A 14,631-nucleotide genomic window follows, 5' to 3' on the forward strand; every position below is an offset into this window, starting at 1 on the left:
TCAAGGCTCTGTTGCATCCTATGAACGGATTTGCCTGTAACCCAACAACAAACTCAGTGAAACTGAGTGGGGGCAAATAACGTTCTAAAAACAGTGTCTTCAGACGCGCCTCAAAGCTTCTTCTCCAAAATTACAATGACCCCATTTTCCAACATTCTAGAAGGTGAAAAGAAGAATAAAGTATGCAATTCATGAAGGAGGCCGTATAGCGATGGAGGGAAGTGGGAGTGACGAGGAGGTAGTGCCGATGGAGCTGGTGGCGAGTTACGAGAGGGTGAGGAGGCTGGCCTCAGGGAACGCAGTGGTGGTCTTCAGCTTGAGCGGGTCCTGCATGTGCCACGTAGTGAAGCGTCTACTGTTCGGCCTCGGCGTGGGACCCACCATCGTCGAGCTCGACGATGAGAAAGGTGGGAGAGAGATGCAGACCGTGCTGTTCCAGCTGGTTGGCGACGTCCAGCAGCCCCTCCCGGCGGTTTTCATTGGCGGCAAGTTCCTGGGTGGCCTCGAGACCGTCTTGTCCTGTCATATTATCATGGCTATTGGCTGGTTACAGTTACATGGAATTGTTTTTCTTTTCAGTGTAAGACCAAAATACCCCTATTCCTTCACTACGAAAATTGTTTATACTAAACATTAAAAGTCGGGGCAATTCTGTTCTGTCCGGTCCTATATGACCATATGTCTCGGTACATTTACCATACGTAATGCGATGCGGCCGGCAATACGTGAACCGTATCGGTTTTCGCCCATGTTTCACGGATTCGGGTTCTTTGTTCCATTGTAATTTTCTGCGGGATCCCAGGCCTTAAAATTTGGCCAGTGCAGATTGAAAGTATCAAAATAATGTTAACCGATACGTTTCGGCGGATAGGAATAAGAATCGGATTCGGAATCCTGTCCGTTGGGTTTTGTTTCTGGTCGTGAAGAGACGAACGCGTACCAGGCAGAAATGGACGTTGAGAATAAAAGAGGAGTGCACGTCACGTACCGTAATCAAAATTTGGGTTTTTGGGCTGGGTTCTTTCAAAATTTCACAAAACCTAACCCATGAATTTTGATAGATAACATCTTATTCGCTATCACGTTTATGATTCCAATTTATTGGTCAGTTGTTTTTAAATATCATATCTTTACCATATCATAGTGGAACCTTTTTTTATTGACAATTTGATAATCACCACTGTAATTATCTAGATAGAAAAACCTATGGTGCCAGAAAGACATGATATTGGAGAGGCTTTGATCAATCAAAACCCTTATGAATCTGGATGAAAACCCACCTTATTGGCTACCAATAATGCGGGTTGCTTGGTTCCAGTATCATGTCTAAGCTCTATGCTAAATATATAACTGGCCTTTCTTTTCTTTTTCTAGAGCATTCTTGAAATTATTATTTAGTTATTGAACAACTAACTAAACAAAACACATTTCCATTTCATCCACATGTGTTCAAAGATGCAATTCAGGAGTACAAATTATTCAATTGCAAATTAGAAATCATAGTTGGGCTAAACCTTTCCATTTATTGGATAATTAAAGCCTTGAGAAGAAAAATTAATTACCATTTTAAGTCTTCATCAAAGGCTTAAACCAAATAAAGCAATGGAGATGAATCGCCCTCATGTTTGCCATTGGTTGTTGAAATAGTACTTCCATAAGTAGTGTCTATCTCCGTCAGATTATTGGTGTAGTGGCATGAAATTCCTTTTTCCAACCACATATCCTCTTCGAGTGAAGGTTCATGAGATCTTACTATTCTCTCAAGATCTGCTGCAACTTCTTTCATGGTTGGCCTTTTCTTTCCATTTAATTTTAAGCATCTCTTTGCAACCCTGGCAACAATCAGAAGCTCATCTTCCTTTGCTTCTTTCACCACTTGAGTTTCCAAAATGTTTAATAAACGATTCTCTTTCATCAAAGATGTAAACTGCATAGTTAGACTTTTTGCCTCATTAGGTCTCGAAGAATCGATCGCCTTTTTCCCAGTTAAGAGCTCAACAAGAACTACTCCAAAACTATAAACATCACTCTTTTCTGTGAATTGGCCTGAATGAAGGTGCTCTGGGTCCAAATACCCGAAGGTCCCTTGCACTGCTGTAGTCAAGTGAGTTTTATCAATGGGAACTGATCTTGATATCCCAAAGTCAGATACTTTAGGATTATACTTTTCATCCATCAGAATGTTACTGGGTTTTATATCCCTATGAAAGATTGGGATGGAAGCTGCAGAATGCAAATAAGCAAGTGCTCCTGCAATTTGCACGGCAATTCTTAAGCGCATTTCCCAAGAAAGCGATGGCAAATAGTCTTCATCATGAAGAAGGTTGGAAAGGGTTCCATTTGATATAAACTCATATACAAGCAAAGGAACTTCTGTTTCTAGACAACAGCCCAACAACTTCACTATGTTTCTATGGTTGATCTGTGAAAGAATCATAAGTTCATTAATGAATTGATTCACTTGGTTTTCGTCCACTTCTTTGGACTTCTTGATGGCTACTATCTTTCCATCTGATAGCATCCCTTTATAAACTGTACCAAAACCACCTTTTCCAAGGATTCGATTCTCATTGAAGTTATCTGTTGCTCTTTCCAGTTCTTCTTCAACAAAGATTTTGGTACTCTCAACCCTAGCACTGCCTTCACAAGAGGTGATTTGACGTTCTAATAATAGGCCACCATTTTTCTTGAAGTACTTCTGTTTAAGTTTTATTTGTTTTCTTTTCTTAACTGTGGCATATCCCCATAGTCCAAAACCAAACAAGCTTATCAAAACCATTGCTATTCCAATACCTGCAAATTAAAGGTAAGTTAGAGTAACTAATATGAGTATACACACCAAAACCAAAGAGCAATTAATATTTATTTCCCCTTTCGGTATTGCATTTACATGAATTATTTTACAATCACTCCATTCTTATTCTAATGAATTTCAGCTAACTATACCAGTACTAATCAACCCAAAAATGTATGATTTCCATAAGAGTGGAATGGGCACTTCATCTTAGTCTACATTTACGGATAGTTTCTTCCCACAACTTTGCCTGACCTGGAAAATGGGCTTGCTTTTTTTTTCTTAAAAAAAAAAAGAAAGATCAAAAGCTTTGAATATCCAGGGGTACAACTTCCTTGGTTGGATATGAACAAGAACCAACTTAAGGCCCATCCAAAGACTTGCATCTCCAAGATAAGGTTTGGGCTTTTTATTAGGATAAGCAAGGTTAATTCAATCCAATCCCTAATACAACAATGTTGAATCTAACCAGTTGGATTGGTCAATCTTTTGGTTTTTTATGTAAAGAATTAATAGGTTTCACAGCAAAATGTAAGGATATATGTTAATTAGATTATACATATATACAATGTATCATATGTGTATATTCTATATTATATATAGTAGGCTCTTTAATAACTAAAATCATTAATTCTTAACAATGTAAAAAGCACTAAGACAAGAATTGACTGTAAATTGGAAAAAGCTTGCTACCAACTTGTGGCAAATGTATTTATAAATGAAGAATCATAGTTACAATAGGAGATGGTTAGTTACAGGGGCAAGTTATCTATTCAGAGTCCTATTCTAGTCAACCTCTAGAACTCCATCTTTGTCGAAGAGTAGACTCCAAGTGGGATTCTTGTTGATCTGGACATTCACAAGCTCAACGGGGTGGATAATAGCACATTGAGCTTGGATCGAAGAAAAGAGAAACGTGGGTTGGACAAAGCCTTTGTAAACACATAAGTAAATTGATCTATATGTTGGGCATGTAAGCACTTGCTAGCAATACGTTCTCGTACAAAGTTGTAATCAATGGATAGGAGCTTGGTGCGAGCATGATAGATGGGGTTCACAGCCAAGTACGTAGCACCAACATTGTCACAAAACAACACCGGGAGTACTTTAAGAGAAAAGCCAAGCTCTATTAAGAATGGCTGCAACCAAATCAACTCAGCTGTAGTATTTGTAAGGGACCTGAACTCGGATTCTATACTAGAGGGAGCAATGGTATGCTGCTTATGAGAACACCAAGAAACAAGGTGTGGACCCAGATAAATAGCATAGCCACCAGCTGAGTGTCGATCATCTGGGCACCCAACCCAATCGGCTTCTGTATGGGCAATGAGAGAGATGTATTTGCAAGGTTTAAACAACAAACCATCATCCAAGGTATGTTTCAAATATCAAACAATGCATTTTGTTGCAACAAGATGGTTGTCAGTGGAGCACTACATGTATTGGCAAACACGATTCACAACAAAGGATATATCAGGTCGCATCAAAGCAATATATATATTGTAGGGCACCAACTAAGCTCTAATAAGGAGTAAGATTTACCAGAGGCTTGCCACCGGACTTGGAGAGAGAGAGAGGAAGAAGGTGCAAGAGGAGAACTGACTGGTTTGGCACCATCAAGATTGGTGCATTTCAACAAGTCATAGATGTACTTGCACTGAGAAAGAATCAAGTCTTGAGAGGAACAAAATACCTCTATTCCCAAGAAATAATGCAAGTCACCAAGATCTCTAATGGAGAACTCATTAGCTAGCGAGCTCAAGAGAGAAGACATGACACAAATATGGTGTCATGTGTGTTGATGCACCCGAATCCGGGTACCAATTGGTATCAATATCAAAGGTAATATCAGCATGAAAAGCCGTTGGGGTAGGAGGACACAATTCAAGCTCTAATCCCAATGGTATTGCTTCGGTTCAACCCATTCATAACCAACCTATGGACATTGGTCGAGACAATGCACTCGACTAGGATGTGGCTCTCAATGAACCATTGAACCAAAAAGTTTAAGCTGTTAAATGAGGTTATTGAATAGGTTTTATTCTCTAACATGCCTCTTCACACAAAAGCCAGCTCATTGGGCTTGAAGCATGAACAGCAAAGGCCCATCCATACCTTGTGCTGAAACTTAATTAACTATAATGGGGGTGACAAGAATCAAACACTAGACCACTTGGTCAAAGTGGCTCTGATACCATCTCAAAGAACCATTAAACCTAAAAGCTCAAGTTGTTAAGTGAGGTCCTTGAATAGTGATGTAACCGTTCCTGATCACGTATCAATTTTTTCGTGATGTATCAAATTTTTTGGCTAAGTACCTCATCAGTGACATATGCTCCCAAGTGGCTTGTGACTCAGAGGCTGAAGTGGAGCTCCCTGGTGGCGAGCTGTCTAGTGGCGAGCTACCTAGTGGCGAATTGTCTAGTGGTGAGCTCCCTGTGGTGAACTGCCTAGTGGCGAACTACCTTGATGAGCTGCTTGGTGGCGAGCTGCCTAGGGGCGAACTGCCTGGTAGTGAGATGGATTGATGAGCTTCCTTGCTCTTTAGAGACCTGCAAGGAACCAAATGTCAAAGGACCTGGGGTGGCTAACCCGGCGAGGTCACTCCGATGCTTAAGTCAGTATTCTCTCATAGTAGACCGCGAGCTAAAAATCACAAAGTATGAGAGCTAGAATTTGCTTACTTGCCCTCTTGCCCCCTTGCTCTTGGGGTTGGTGCCTTTATATAGGCATTGTTTGGCATGGGCTTCACGCACCATATTGGAGATTTCTACGAGGTCGTCTAAGTGGTTTAAGATTCCTAGAGGTAACCGCCATGCACGTTGACCACCCTCCAGATTGTTCGGCACATGGGCCAACTTCCAAGGATCGTGGGAGTGTTAGGAAATGCATGCCGGATTCGTCGGCGAGCACGTCTTGTAAGTCACCAGGTCGGTACCTGGGCCAGGTTGCCAGCTCGTGCTTGTGCCAGGTCGCACCTGTGCTAGGTCGTGCCTGTGCCTGGTCGCGCCTGTGCCAGCTCGTGCCTATGCCAAGTCGTGCCTGTGCTAGGCCGCGCCTGGGCGGCCAGGTAGGACACCATCAACTTGGCTAAGGCAAGTTGTTTCCAAACTGGTTCCGGGTGTCACCTAGTTGTTCTTAGGTGCCATGTGTCACAATATCATTGGAGGGCCAAATCCACCCTCATCATTTGCCCCCCACTCCCGAGCCGAAAGTAACTCGGTGAAGGGAGTAGATTTCTCCTTTTGGCCCGAAATGAATAATTCGATGAGCTCGTAAGCGTTGATTCAATTCCTTAGGCTCTGGGAGCGACTCGCAATCCACTCCTTGATTTTGCCCATGCCAAAGAGGCGACTGGGTCTTATATGGTGAGGAGCTCCCCGCTATTTCGGTATTTTGGTCCTTAGGCTCTGGGAGCGACTCATAGTTCACTCTCCTTGGTATTTGATTTTTCCCATGCCGAAGAGGCGAATGGGTCTTATGTGATATTTTATCCCTTAGGCTCTGGGAGCGACTCGTAGTCCACTCTCCTTGACTTTTTCCATGCTGAAGAGGCAACTGGGTCTTGTGACGAGGAAGCCTCTTATCAGTTCGTCAGTTCGCGCTTGGCCAGGCCGCTAGGTCGGCGCCCACGCCAGGTCGTGTCAGGTTGGCACATGTGCCAGGCTGTCAGGCCGCGTGCTGGCCGTTGGGTGGGCGCCTTAGAGCTATGATTGTGTTGCATCATCCTCGTAATGCCAGTCACCGACTCCTACAAGAAGCTACTAGGAGCTCGACCTTAGGGGTCAGCACTATTAACTTTGGTCGCCAGCTCACACAGGAGCCTTGGAAGGCTCGACCAGAAAGGGCACCCATGTAGTCTGTTGGCCGCCAACTCCCACGGAAGCCACGAAAAGCACATCTTTGTAGAAGGGACCTCACGAAGAGGACTGATGAGGTTTTATCTGAATTGAAAGTAAAGTTGGTAGAGTTGCTTAGTTTGTTAGCTCCCTGCATAGTCTTTGAGTTCATAAAAAATGGAAACTATAAAATGAGAGCTTTAGCTTCTAAAAAGTGAGGACTTAGCCTTTTAGAGGATGAGAACTTAGCTTTTTGTAGCGTTTCCCACAGACAACGCCAAATGATGTAACCGTTCCTGGTCATGTATCAATTTTTTCGTGATGTATCAAATTTTTTGGCTAAGTACCTCGTCAGTGACGTATGCTCCCAAGTGGCCTGTGACTCGGAGGCTGAAGTGGAGCTCCCTAGTGGCGAGCTGTCTGGTGGCGAGCTACCTAGTGGCAAACTGCCTGGTGGTGAGCTCCCTTGTGGTGAACTGCCTGGTGACGAACTACCTTGATGAGCTGCTTGGTGGCGAGCTAGATTGACGAGCTTCCTTGCTCTTTAGAGACCTGCAAGGAACCAAATGACAGAGAACCCGGGGTGGCTAACCCGGCGAGGTCGCTCCGATGCTTAAGTCAATACTCTCATAGTAGACTGCGAGCTAAAAATCACAAAGTATGAGAGCTAGAATTTACTTACTTGCCCTCTCACCCTCTTGCTCTTAGGGTTGGTGCCTTTATATAGGCATTGTTTGGCGTGGGCTTCACGCACCATATCCGAGATTCCTGGAGGTAACCGCCATGCACGTTGACCACCCTCCAGATCGTTCGGCACGTGGGCCAACTTCCAATGATCGTGGGAGTGTTAGGATATGCATGCCGAATTCGTCGGCGAGCACGTCTTGTAAGTCGCCAAGTCAGTGCCTGGGTCAGGTTGCCAGCTCGTACTTGTGCCAGGTTGTGCCTATGCCAGGTCGTGCCTGTGCCTGGTCGCGCCTGTGCCAGGTCGTGCCTGTGCTAGGTCGTGCCTATGCCAGGTTGCGCCTGTGCCAGCTCGTGCCTGTGCCAGGTCGTGCCTGTGCCAAGTCGCGCCTATGCCAAGCCACGCCCGGGCCGTCAGGTGGGACACCATCAACTTAGCTAAGGCAAGTTGTTTCCAAAGTGGTTCCAGATATCACCTATTTGTTCTTAGGTGCCATGTATTACAATATCATTGGAGGGCCAAATCCTCAACAAATAGGTTTTATTCTCTAACAATGGCTACCTCGAACATGCACCCAACTTCGACGTTGAATGGTAATTCCACATTAGTGTTGAAAGAATTGATGACATAAGCAGATACAACCCGATCCACAAGAGAGCAAATGGAACCCCACTCTATCTAACCTAAATAGGATGATGAGTCCCACTCCGGTGACCTCAAACATGAGCACACCAAATCAAGCAAGTACGGTTCCACCCCTTTATTAATTCTACTATGTTCGTTATGACTCCATCTCCTGATATGAATGATAATGTGAATGAGGTTCAATCTACGACCATTCATGCTCCTGCGGAATGGAATGAAACTAAGAATTACAACGAAAGAAACTCGAACGAGTCCCGATGTACGTAGTAAGCACATTCTTTGAGCAATTAATAAATAGCAGGTCACTCCCTGATACCCTCGGATGGGAACTTGCCAAATCAGGTAAGTTTCTTTTCTCTCCCACTATTACCTATGCTAACTCATGAATTTCAATACTCGAGGGAGATTCTATCACTCCTCATGACCTTTGCCATGGAAGTAGACACCAGTGTTGAAGAAACTCTCATTCCTTGTAAAAGGAGTAGTAGAAAACAAGACAACGAAGCAAGGGAACCCGAGGAACCTAAAGATAAACTTTAAAAGCTACAGGATGTGGTCATGGCAAGATGTTGTCACAATTCATCTTGTCACAATTCAAAGATGTTGACCAAAAATCATGGGTGGAGGAGGCGTATCCTAAGCATGCCCCCCACCAAGGGTAGAGCCAGGAATTTTTTATGAGAAGGGCCAAAACCTAAATAGATTAGGGGGCTCTGCCCCTACCCACCAATCATGAAAATCTTAGCTTGGAAGTGCCAAGGGATGGAGGGTGGGGGGGCACCCAGGCTGTTCAACACCTATATATCTAAGCTCCTCTCGTGCACAAAGCAAGGCAGATTTTATCTTTCTTAGGCTGGAACCATTATTATTGTGTGGAGGTAGCAGGCTTGTTGGGTGGTCTTTGGCTAATGTGGGAATAGAACCTTAACCTTCAAGTTTTGACAGTTGGAACAAACTTGATAATAGTAAGAGCTACTGATCAACTTGATAGAGGTTAATGGGAAATTTTAAGTGCTTATGGGTTCCCAGACGAAAAGAAAAACATAGTCTCTGGGAGGCAATTCGACAATATCATACAAACTCTATATTTCCATGGTTACTATTTAATTAGAGACCTGAATGCTATATTCAACAATCAGGAAAAAGAGGGTGGTCTCTTGGTTATATGCAACCAAACCAGAGAATTCACCAACCGAATTAACGAACATTTACTCATTGAAATGGGCTTCTAGGGTCCAGCCTACACATGGACCAAAAGAAGGTTAGCTCACTTTTTTGTAAGAGAGAGGTTGGATCGTATCCTTGTTCAATCGGATTGTTTTGCTCTATTTCCTAAAACCTTGATTAAGTACCTCTCAGCGATATGAAGTGACCACAATCTAATCTTTACGACCTAGGCTTCCAACACAGATACAAGCCCATTAAGAAAGTTGAGGTAGCATGGACTAGTTGTGTTTCAAATGTGTGGTGCTCAGGCAATAATAATTGACTCCGGATCTCCTGTTTATGAGAACTCTGCTCACGTTTATCCACAACACATTATTCCCGTGAATTAGGAATATCTCCCCTGCATGATACTATGTAGGAGGATGAGATGTTCTCCATGTGTGACTGCGATGTTATGTGGATAGACATGGGCAGAGATTGTATGAACAGGAGATCCGGAGTCACAATAATTACCATGATAAACACAATACACACACGTGTACATACAAACTAATGGACTTAACCTCAGGCTCTATTCCTAAGGTTGGGCCTAGTTTGTGCCTAAACCTGGCCCAACCTACCTGATTTACACCCCTGCAGCAAGGTTGCAAAACTACGTACAAATGTAATAGGATAGTATTCAGATTCAAATAGAATCTTATCTTTTGGATTTCAAAATAAGAAGTGCAAAACACACATATACAGATGTAGTCCTGTATATATGTTAAAATATGCACCAACAATTTTAACTTGATCAAAGGCTATCTATATATGCTTATATCTACACGAAGCTACATACCTTATTTGTTTCATAATAAGGGGGTCTTCTACGACAATAAGAATGCTTTTATATTTATTTATTTTCGAAATTGTTACATTAGCAAAAAAAAAAAAACAGAAGCATGGTGTACCTTCTATTTTGAAAAAGCAAAAGTTAAGGTGTTCAAAAGAATAGTTTTAAATCAAAAACAAGTTTATAGTATAAATATTATATGATATATTGAACATTATATTAAATTAATAAAACGAATATGTGTTATTGTTATGTACATGTGCAAATAAGATATAAATTGATAATATAAAATTAAATTTAACAACCAAAACCAAGGCAAGGCAAGTACCAACCAGATGTCTAAACCAAAAATTTGGGAACACGTTTATGGTTCACTTTTCAAACATGGTTTAAATTTATTTTTTGGAATCCACAATTAGAAAATCAATTGACATTGGTACAAACCACATTTACTGCAATACATCTATGGCCATGATTATGACAGTGTCTTAACAAAAGTGAATGGTAAATAAAATTAAAGCAACTTGTGTTAACCCAATGTCTACATTTTTGGTAAATTACAAAGGCCCCCTTGTACTATGGGGCCAGTGATAAATACCCCCTGAACTTTCATTTCCGACACCACCCTAAACTTTCACTTTGCGAGAAAGGCCCCCTTGGTTAGAGTTCTGTCAGCTAACTTAAAAAAGAAATAAAAAAATTCTTATTCAGCTGTTTAAAATTTATTAAATATCCAAACTAGCATTTTCTCATTTATTTGAATGATTTATGATTTGATTAGCTTTCTAAATATAATATTGAAGCCATCTTGGTTGCTCTAATAGATCTTTATAGATTTCTGGATGGATCAATATACAAATAAAATGGTAAGATTTTTTTCTTGATAGATATAAATTTATGGCTTCGTTTGGTTTTTCTTGATTTATTGGAGAAAGGAGTGAATAATTTTTATATTTTAAGATGAAGAGAGGCATTCATGAATGAAGAATTAAAAAAAAAAAAAACATTTTTTCAAAGGTAGAAAAATGATTCATTTTATTTTAAATGGATTGTTTGGAGAAAATGAAAGTAGTTTTGGTCAATGAGGATTTAATAGATAAGGGTGTGAAAAAGAAAATAAGTTTAGGTGGGCTTTTGATAATTTAATGCACTCCGTTATTTGACTTAATGGTTAGCGGGGTATTTGTCACAAAGTGAAAGTTCATAGGATCTTTATCGAAAATAGAAGCTTATGGGTTTATGGGATAATTGTCACTAACTAGGGCTGCAAGTCGGGCCGGGTTTGGTCGCGTTGAGGCCAACCCTAGCCCAGCCCTAAGTTCTAAACCCCTAATCCTAACCCTAACCCTAACCCAACCCAACCTACCCAACCCTAACTAAATTCCTTCAACCCTAACCCAACCCAAAGTCAACTTCGGGTTGGATTGGGCTCAGGTTGGGCCCAACCCAACCTTCTTCCCATCCCTTATAATCTTGTAGAACTTCTTAATCTCATATCTTAACTCAACTTTCACTGCATATATTGATCCTATGTGTTATTAGTATTTGTTTATTGATGTTTTAATTGGTTCTTTAAGTACAAAATTCAGAAAAAAAAAGTGTTTAAAATGACTATAGTTTTATGAGTTATGACTTATAATAGATCTTTTATGGGTAGTAAGGTATGAGTGAGTGATAAACAACATAGAGGAGATAAAGCATAAAATATTCAAAAACATAAAATATGTTATTAAGGTTTTAGTACTTCTAACTAGGATTAAGTGAAATGATTATCTTAAAAGAAATAAATGATAGTATGTGGTGGGGGCTATACAATTATCATGCATATAAACAAATCAATATATCATATATCATATATATAATATATTTATATATGACATGTAGTATAAAATCGGGTTCAAGTTGGATTGGGTTGCTTGAGGGATTAACCTTAACTCAACCCGAAATAAAGTTAGGTTCATAAATTTCAACCCTAACCCGAGCATCAACCCGACCCAACCCAATCCGACTTTTTCGAATTAAGTTAGGATCGGGTTCGGGCTAACCGGCCCAAGTTGCAGCTTTGTAGTATAGTATAAAGGGGTCTTTGTTCTTGAGGGTTACAGAGTGGGGACCGAATATAGTAGGCACGTCAAAGTAAGTATGTTAAATGAGCACTTGATAGTAGCCCATCCACGTCTCCTTAACCCCCCAAATCCTCTTGACCGTGGAATTTGATCCCCTATCTCCGCTACTGCGCTACAAACATCCGGAAATCTCACCAGTTGAGCGACCATCAGTATGACAGTATGTAACCAATGTCTACCTTGGATGAGTTGGATTTAGGGATGTAAAGGAATTGGATTTAGATGAGAGCACCACCATCCGAGTTGGATTTGGTCAATATTTATAGGATTACTTGACAGAGGTCATTAATTAATGTTGGAAGAATCATGCACGAATCGTACACTAATTTGTAATTTTATATAATTTACCTAGAGGAACCACCACGGCCAAGGGAAGACTTCGTTTGTCTGGTACTGGTAAGCAACCTTTTCCTAGTTTGATTCCGTCTCCATGGTAACCACTTGGGCAAGCACAATAATAGCTTCCTTCTGTGTTAATGCAAGTAGCTGCCGAATGGCAGTTCCTTTTGATGTTTGGGTCTTTACACTCGTCAATATCTGTTTTCAATCACAGAAAGCCAGAACCATATATATATATATAAGGATATAGAAGAAGAAGAAGAAGAAGTTGACGAGTACCTTGACATCCAGAAGGCAAGTAGGGGTTTCCATGAAAGCCCTGAGAGCAATAGCAGTTGTACCCTGAGCCACTATCGGAGTCAATACAGTAAGTATTGGCATCACCACATGCATAAGTGGAAGAGTTTTTACTTTTTCGAGATTCTTCACATGTGCCGTTCCCTACCCCCCAGTCCAGAACCACTGGATATTTTTGATTGTGGAGCTCTTTATTATTGATGGAAAGGAATTTGTTGAAATCAGAGAAATCTTGGGCTGCCAGGAAAGCTACGCTGCAGTTTTCGGACCAAGTCCTCTCATTGGTGTTGATGCTATGGATATACAAGTTGTAAAAATAGATTCCCTTGGGGATAGAAGTCCGACAGCAACCCAAGCCAGAACAGGAAGAAGAGGAAGAGTTGACAACAGGAATGGTGGTTGGGCAAAGAGAGACACATACGGCCGTGTAGTTCTCACCATCATCGGCAGAGATGTAGGCAAGGATATCACAGCCGATGGCAATGAACTTATTGAGAGTGGCGGAGAAGGTAAAAGGCGTATAGTTGCTACTATGTGAGGAATAAATGGAGCCCTGCCCAGAATGACTATCGTAACAGTTTTGAGTTACAAAAGTACGAAAGATACGCACATAGTGTTGTTCCAGTGACACTTCAATAACCTCTTTGGAAGTGTGAGCTGCCAGGAAGGGTCTCGGGGGGTTAAAAGCAGAGCTGTTGCATATGATCTCGAACGGCTCGTCCATGAAACAACCACTCCCCATGCCAAATGGGTAGGGAATGCTCACGTTCCCACATCTATCTTCGCAACCAGGCTTTACCAGTGCTGCTGCTACTGCATCTCCTGACCCTAATAAGAGGAGAGACGATACCAACGATGCAAAGAAGACGACAGTCTGGTGTTGTTTCGGCTGAACAAAGACAAACAACATACCGAGAACGAGAAGAGTCGCGATGGTGGGTGAGGATGTCCAGTGTCCTAGCAAAGTGCAAAGCCAAGATAACACAGGCCGTCTTCTGCGTTCTGTATAAATCACTTGGATTTGACCAAACATGTGTGACGTCCGGGTTGTACTTTCCTACTAAACCAATCAAATTCCACATGTTATTAGCTAGAAGAGAGTTTGGCTGGGGTAAGGAAATTAATAAACGAATAATAAGGACGAAGACTTGATCTTGACCCGGTTTAATAAAAAAGTCCCAACAGGCTCAATTGGTAAGATGTAGCTGATTGTAGCGGAGATTTTGGAAAGAGTTATTGTGATCCAAAAAGGATCAAGAGGCTCCCCCAATCCACCAAAATAAAAAATAAAAGCATTTGAGTGGCACTTGAATTGAAAAAGCTGTTTTTTCGAACACCGCTTTTTCTGATATAGCACCTGCGTGATGCATCGATGCCTATTGGAAAATCCTTATCTTCATACATGTATCTTTAGCTAGTTGTAGTTTCCTACGATCTTTGGCTAGTTGTAGTTTTCTACTACAACCGAATCTTCTATGTACGAGTGTATCTTGCATAATGAAAACATAGAATTCTCCACAAAGATTTTTACATGGTATCAGAGCCTGGTGTGTTCGAACGGAATTCCTGTGCAGCTTCGGTGTTTGACATGCTAGACAATCTGGGTTTCTCCTCAACCAGAAGCAAAGCGCCTTCCTCCTACCGAAGTTCGGTCAATCATTGTAGCATCCGGCGACGTCCTGGAACCTGCGCAATCAGGTAGCAGTGGATGATTGATCCTCCACGTAGAATTTCCGGTCATATATGAAATTTCTGTGTAGGATCTGCTCTGCTGGTTTCTTGGAATGCAGAAGTCCCTTGAGTTGTAGAACTTCTAGAATCTGCTTTAGCGTCTCCAGATCCTTTGCTTGTTCATCGATTCCCGCATCTTCAACCGCTTCTCGATCTCTCCGTAGAGAGAGTCCATG

The 14,631-nt window shown here is 41.6% G+C and overlaps 1 protein-coding gene across 2 annotated transcripts; it reads right to left on the reverse strand.

Annotated features, from left to right (window-relative positions):
* Nucleotides 1-1,428: 1,428 nt before the first annotated feature.
* LOC148801401 (wall-associated receptor kinase 2-like) lies at nt 1,429-13,992 on the reverse strand. 2 transcript variants are annotated; one of them, XM_088899825.1, is made up of 3 exons: nt 12,707-13,991; nt 12,437-12,625; nt 1,429-2,793 (listed from the first exon to the last, which is right to left on the reverse strand). In XM_088899825.1, exons 1-3 carry the CDS (start codon nt 13,755-13,757, stop codon nt 1,586-1,588), a joined length of 2,448 nt encoding a protein of 815 aa, XP_088755951.1. In that variant the 5' UTR covers nt 13,758-13,991; the 3' UTR covers nt 1,429-1,585. The 2 variants fall into 2 exon arrangements, with proteins under 2 accessions (XP_088755951.1, XP_088755952.1); XM_088899826.1 differs by lacking the exon at nt 12,437-12,625 and having other exon boundaries at nt 12,707-13,992.
* Nucleotides 13,993-14,631: the final 639 nt, after the last annotated feature.

The sequence above is a fragment of the Nelumbo nucifera genome, chromosome 3, assembly GCF_055504915.1.
Source record: "Nelumbo nucifera cultivar China Antique chromosome 3, China Antique-T2T, whole genome shotgun sequence".
In the NCBI taxonomy this organism is placed as follows: domain Eukaryota; kingdom Viridiplantae; phylum Streptophyta; class Magnoliopsida; order Proteales; family Nelumbonaceae; genus Nelumbo; species Nelumbo nucifera.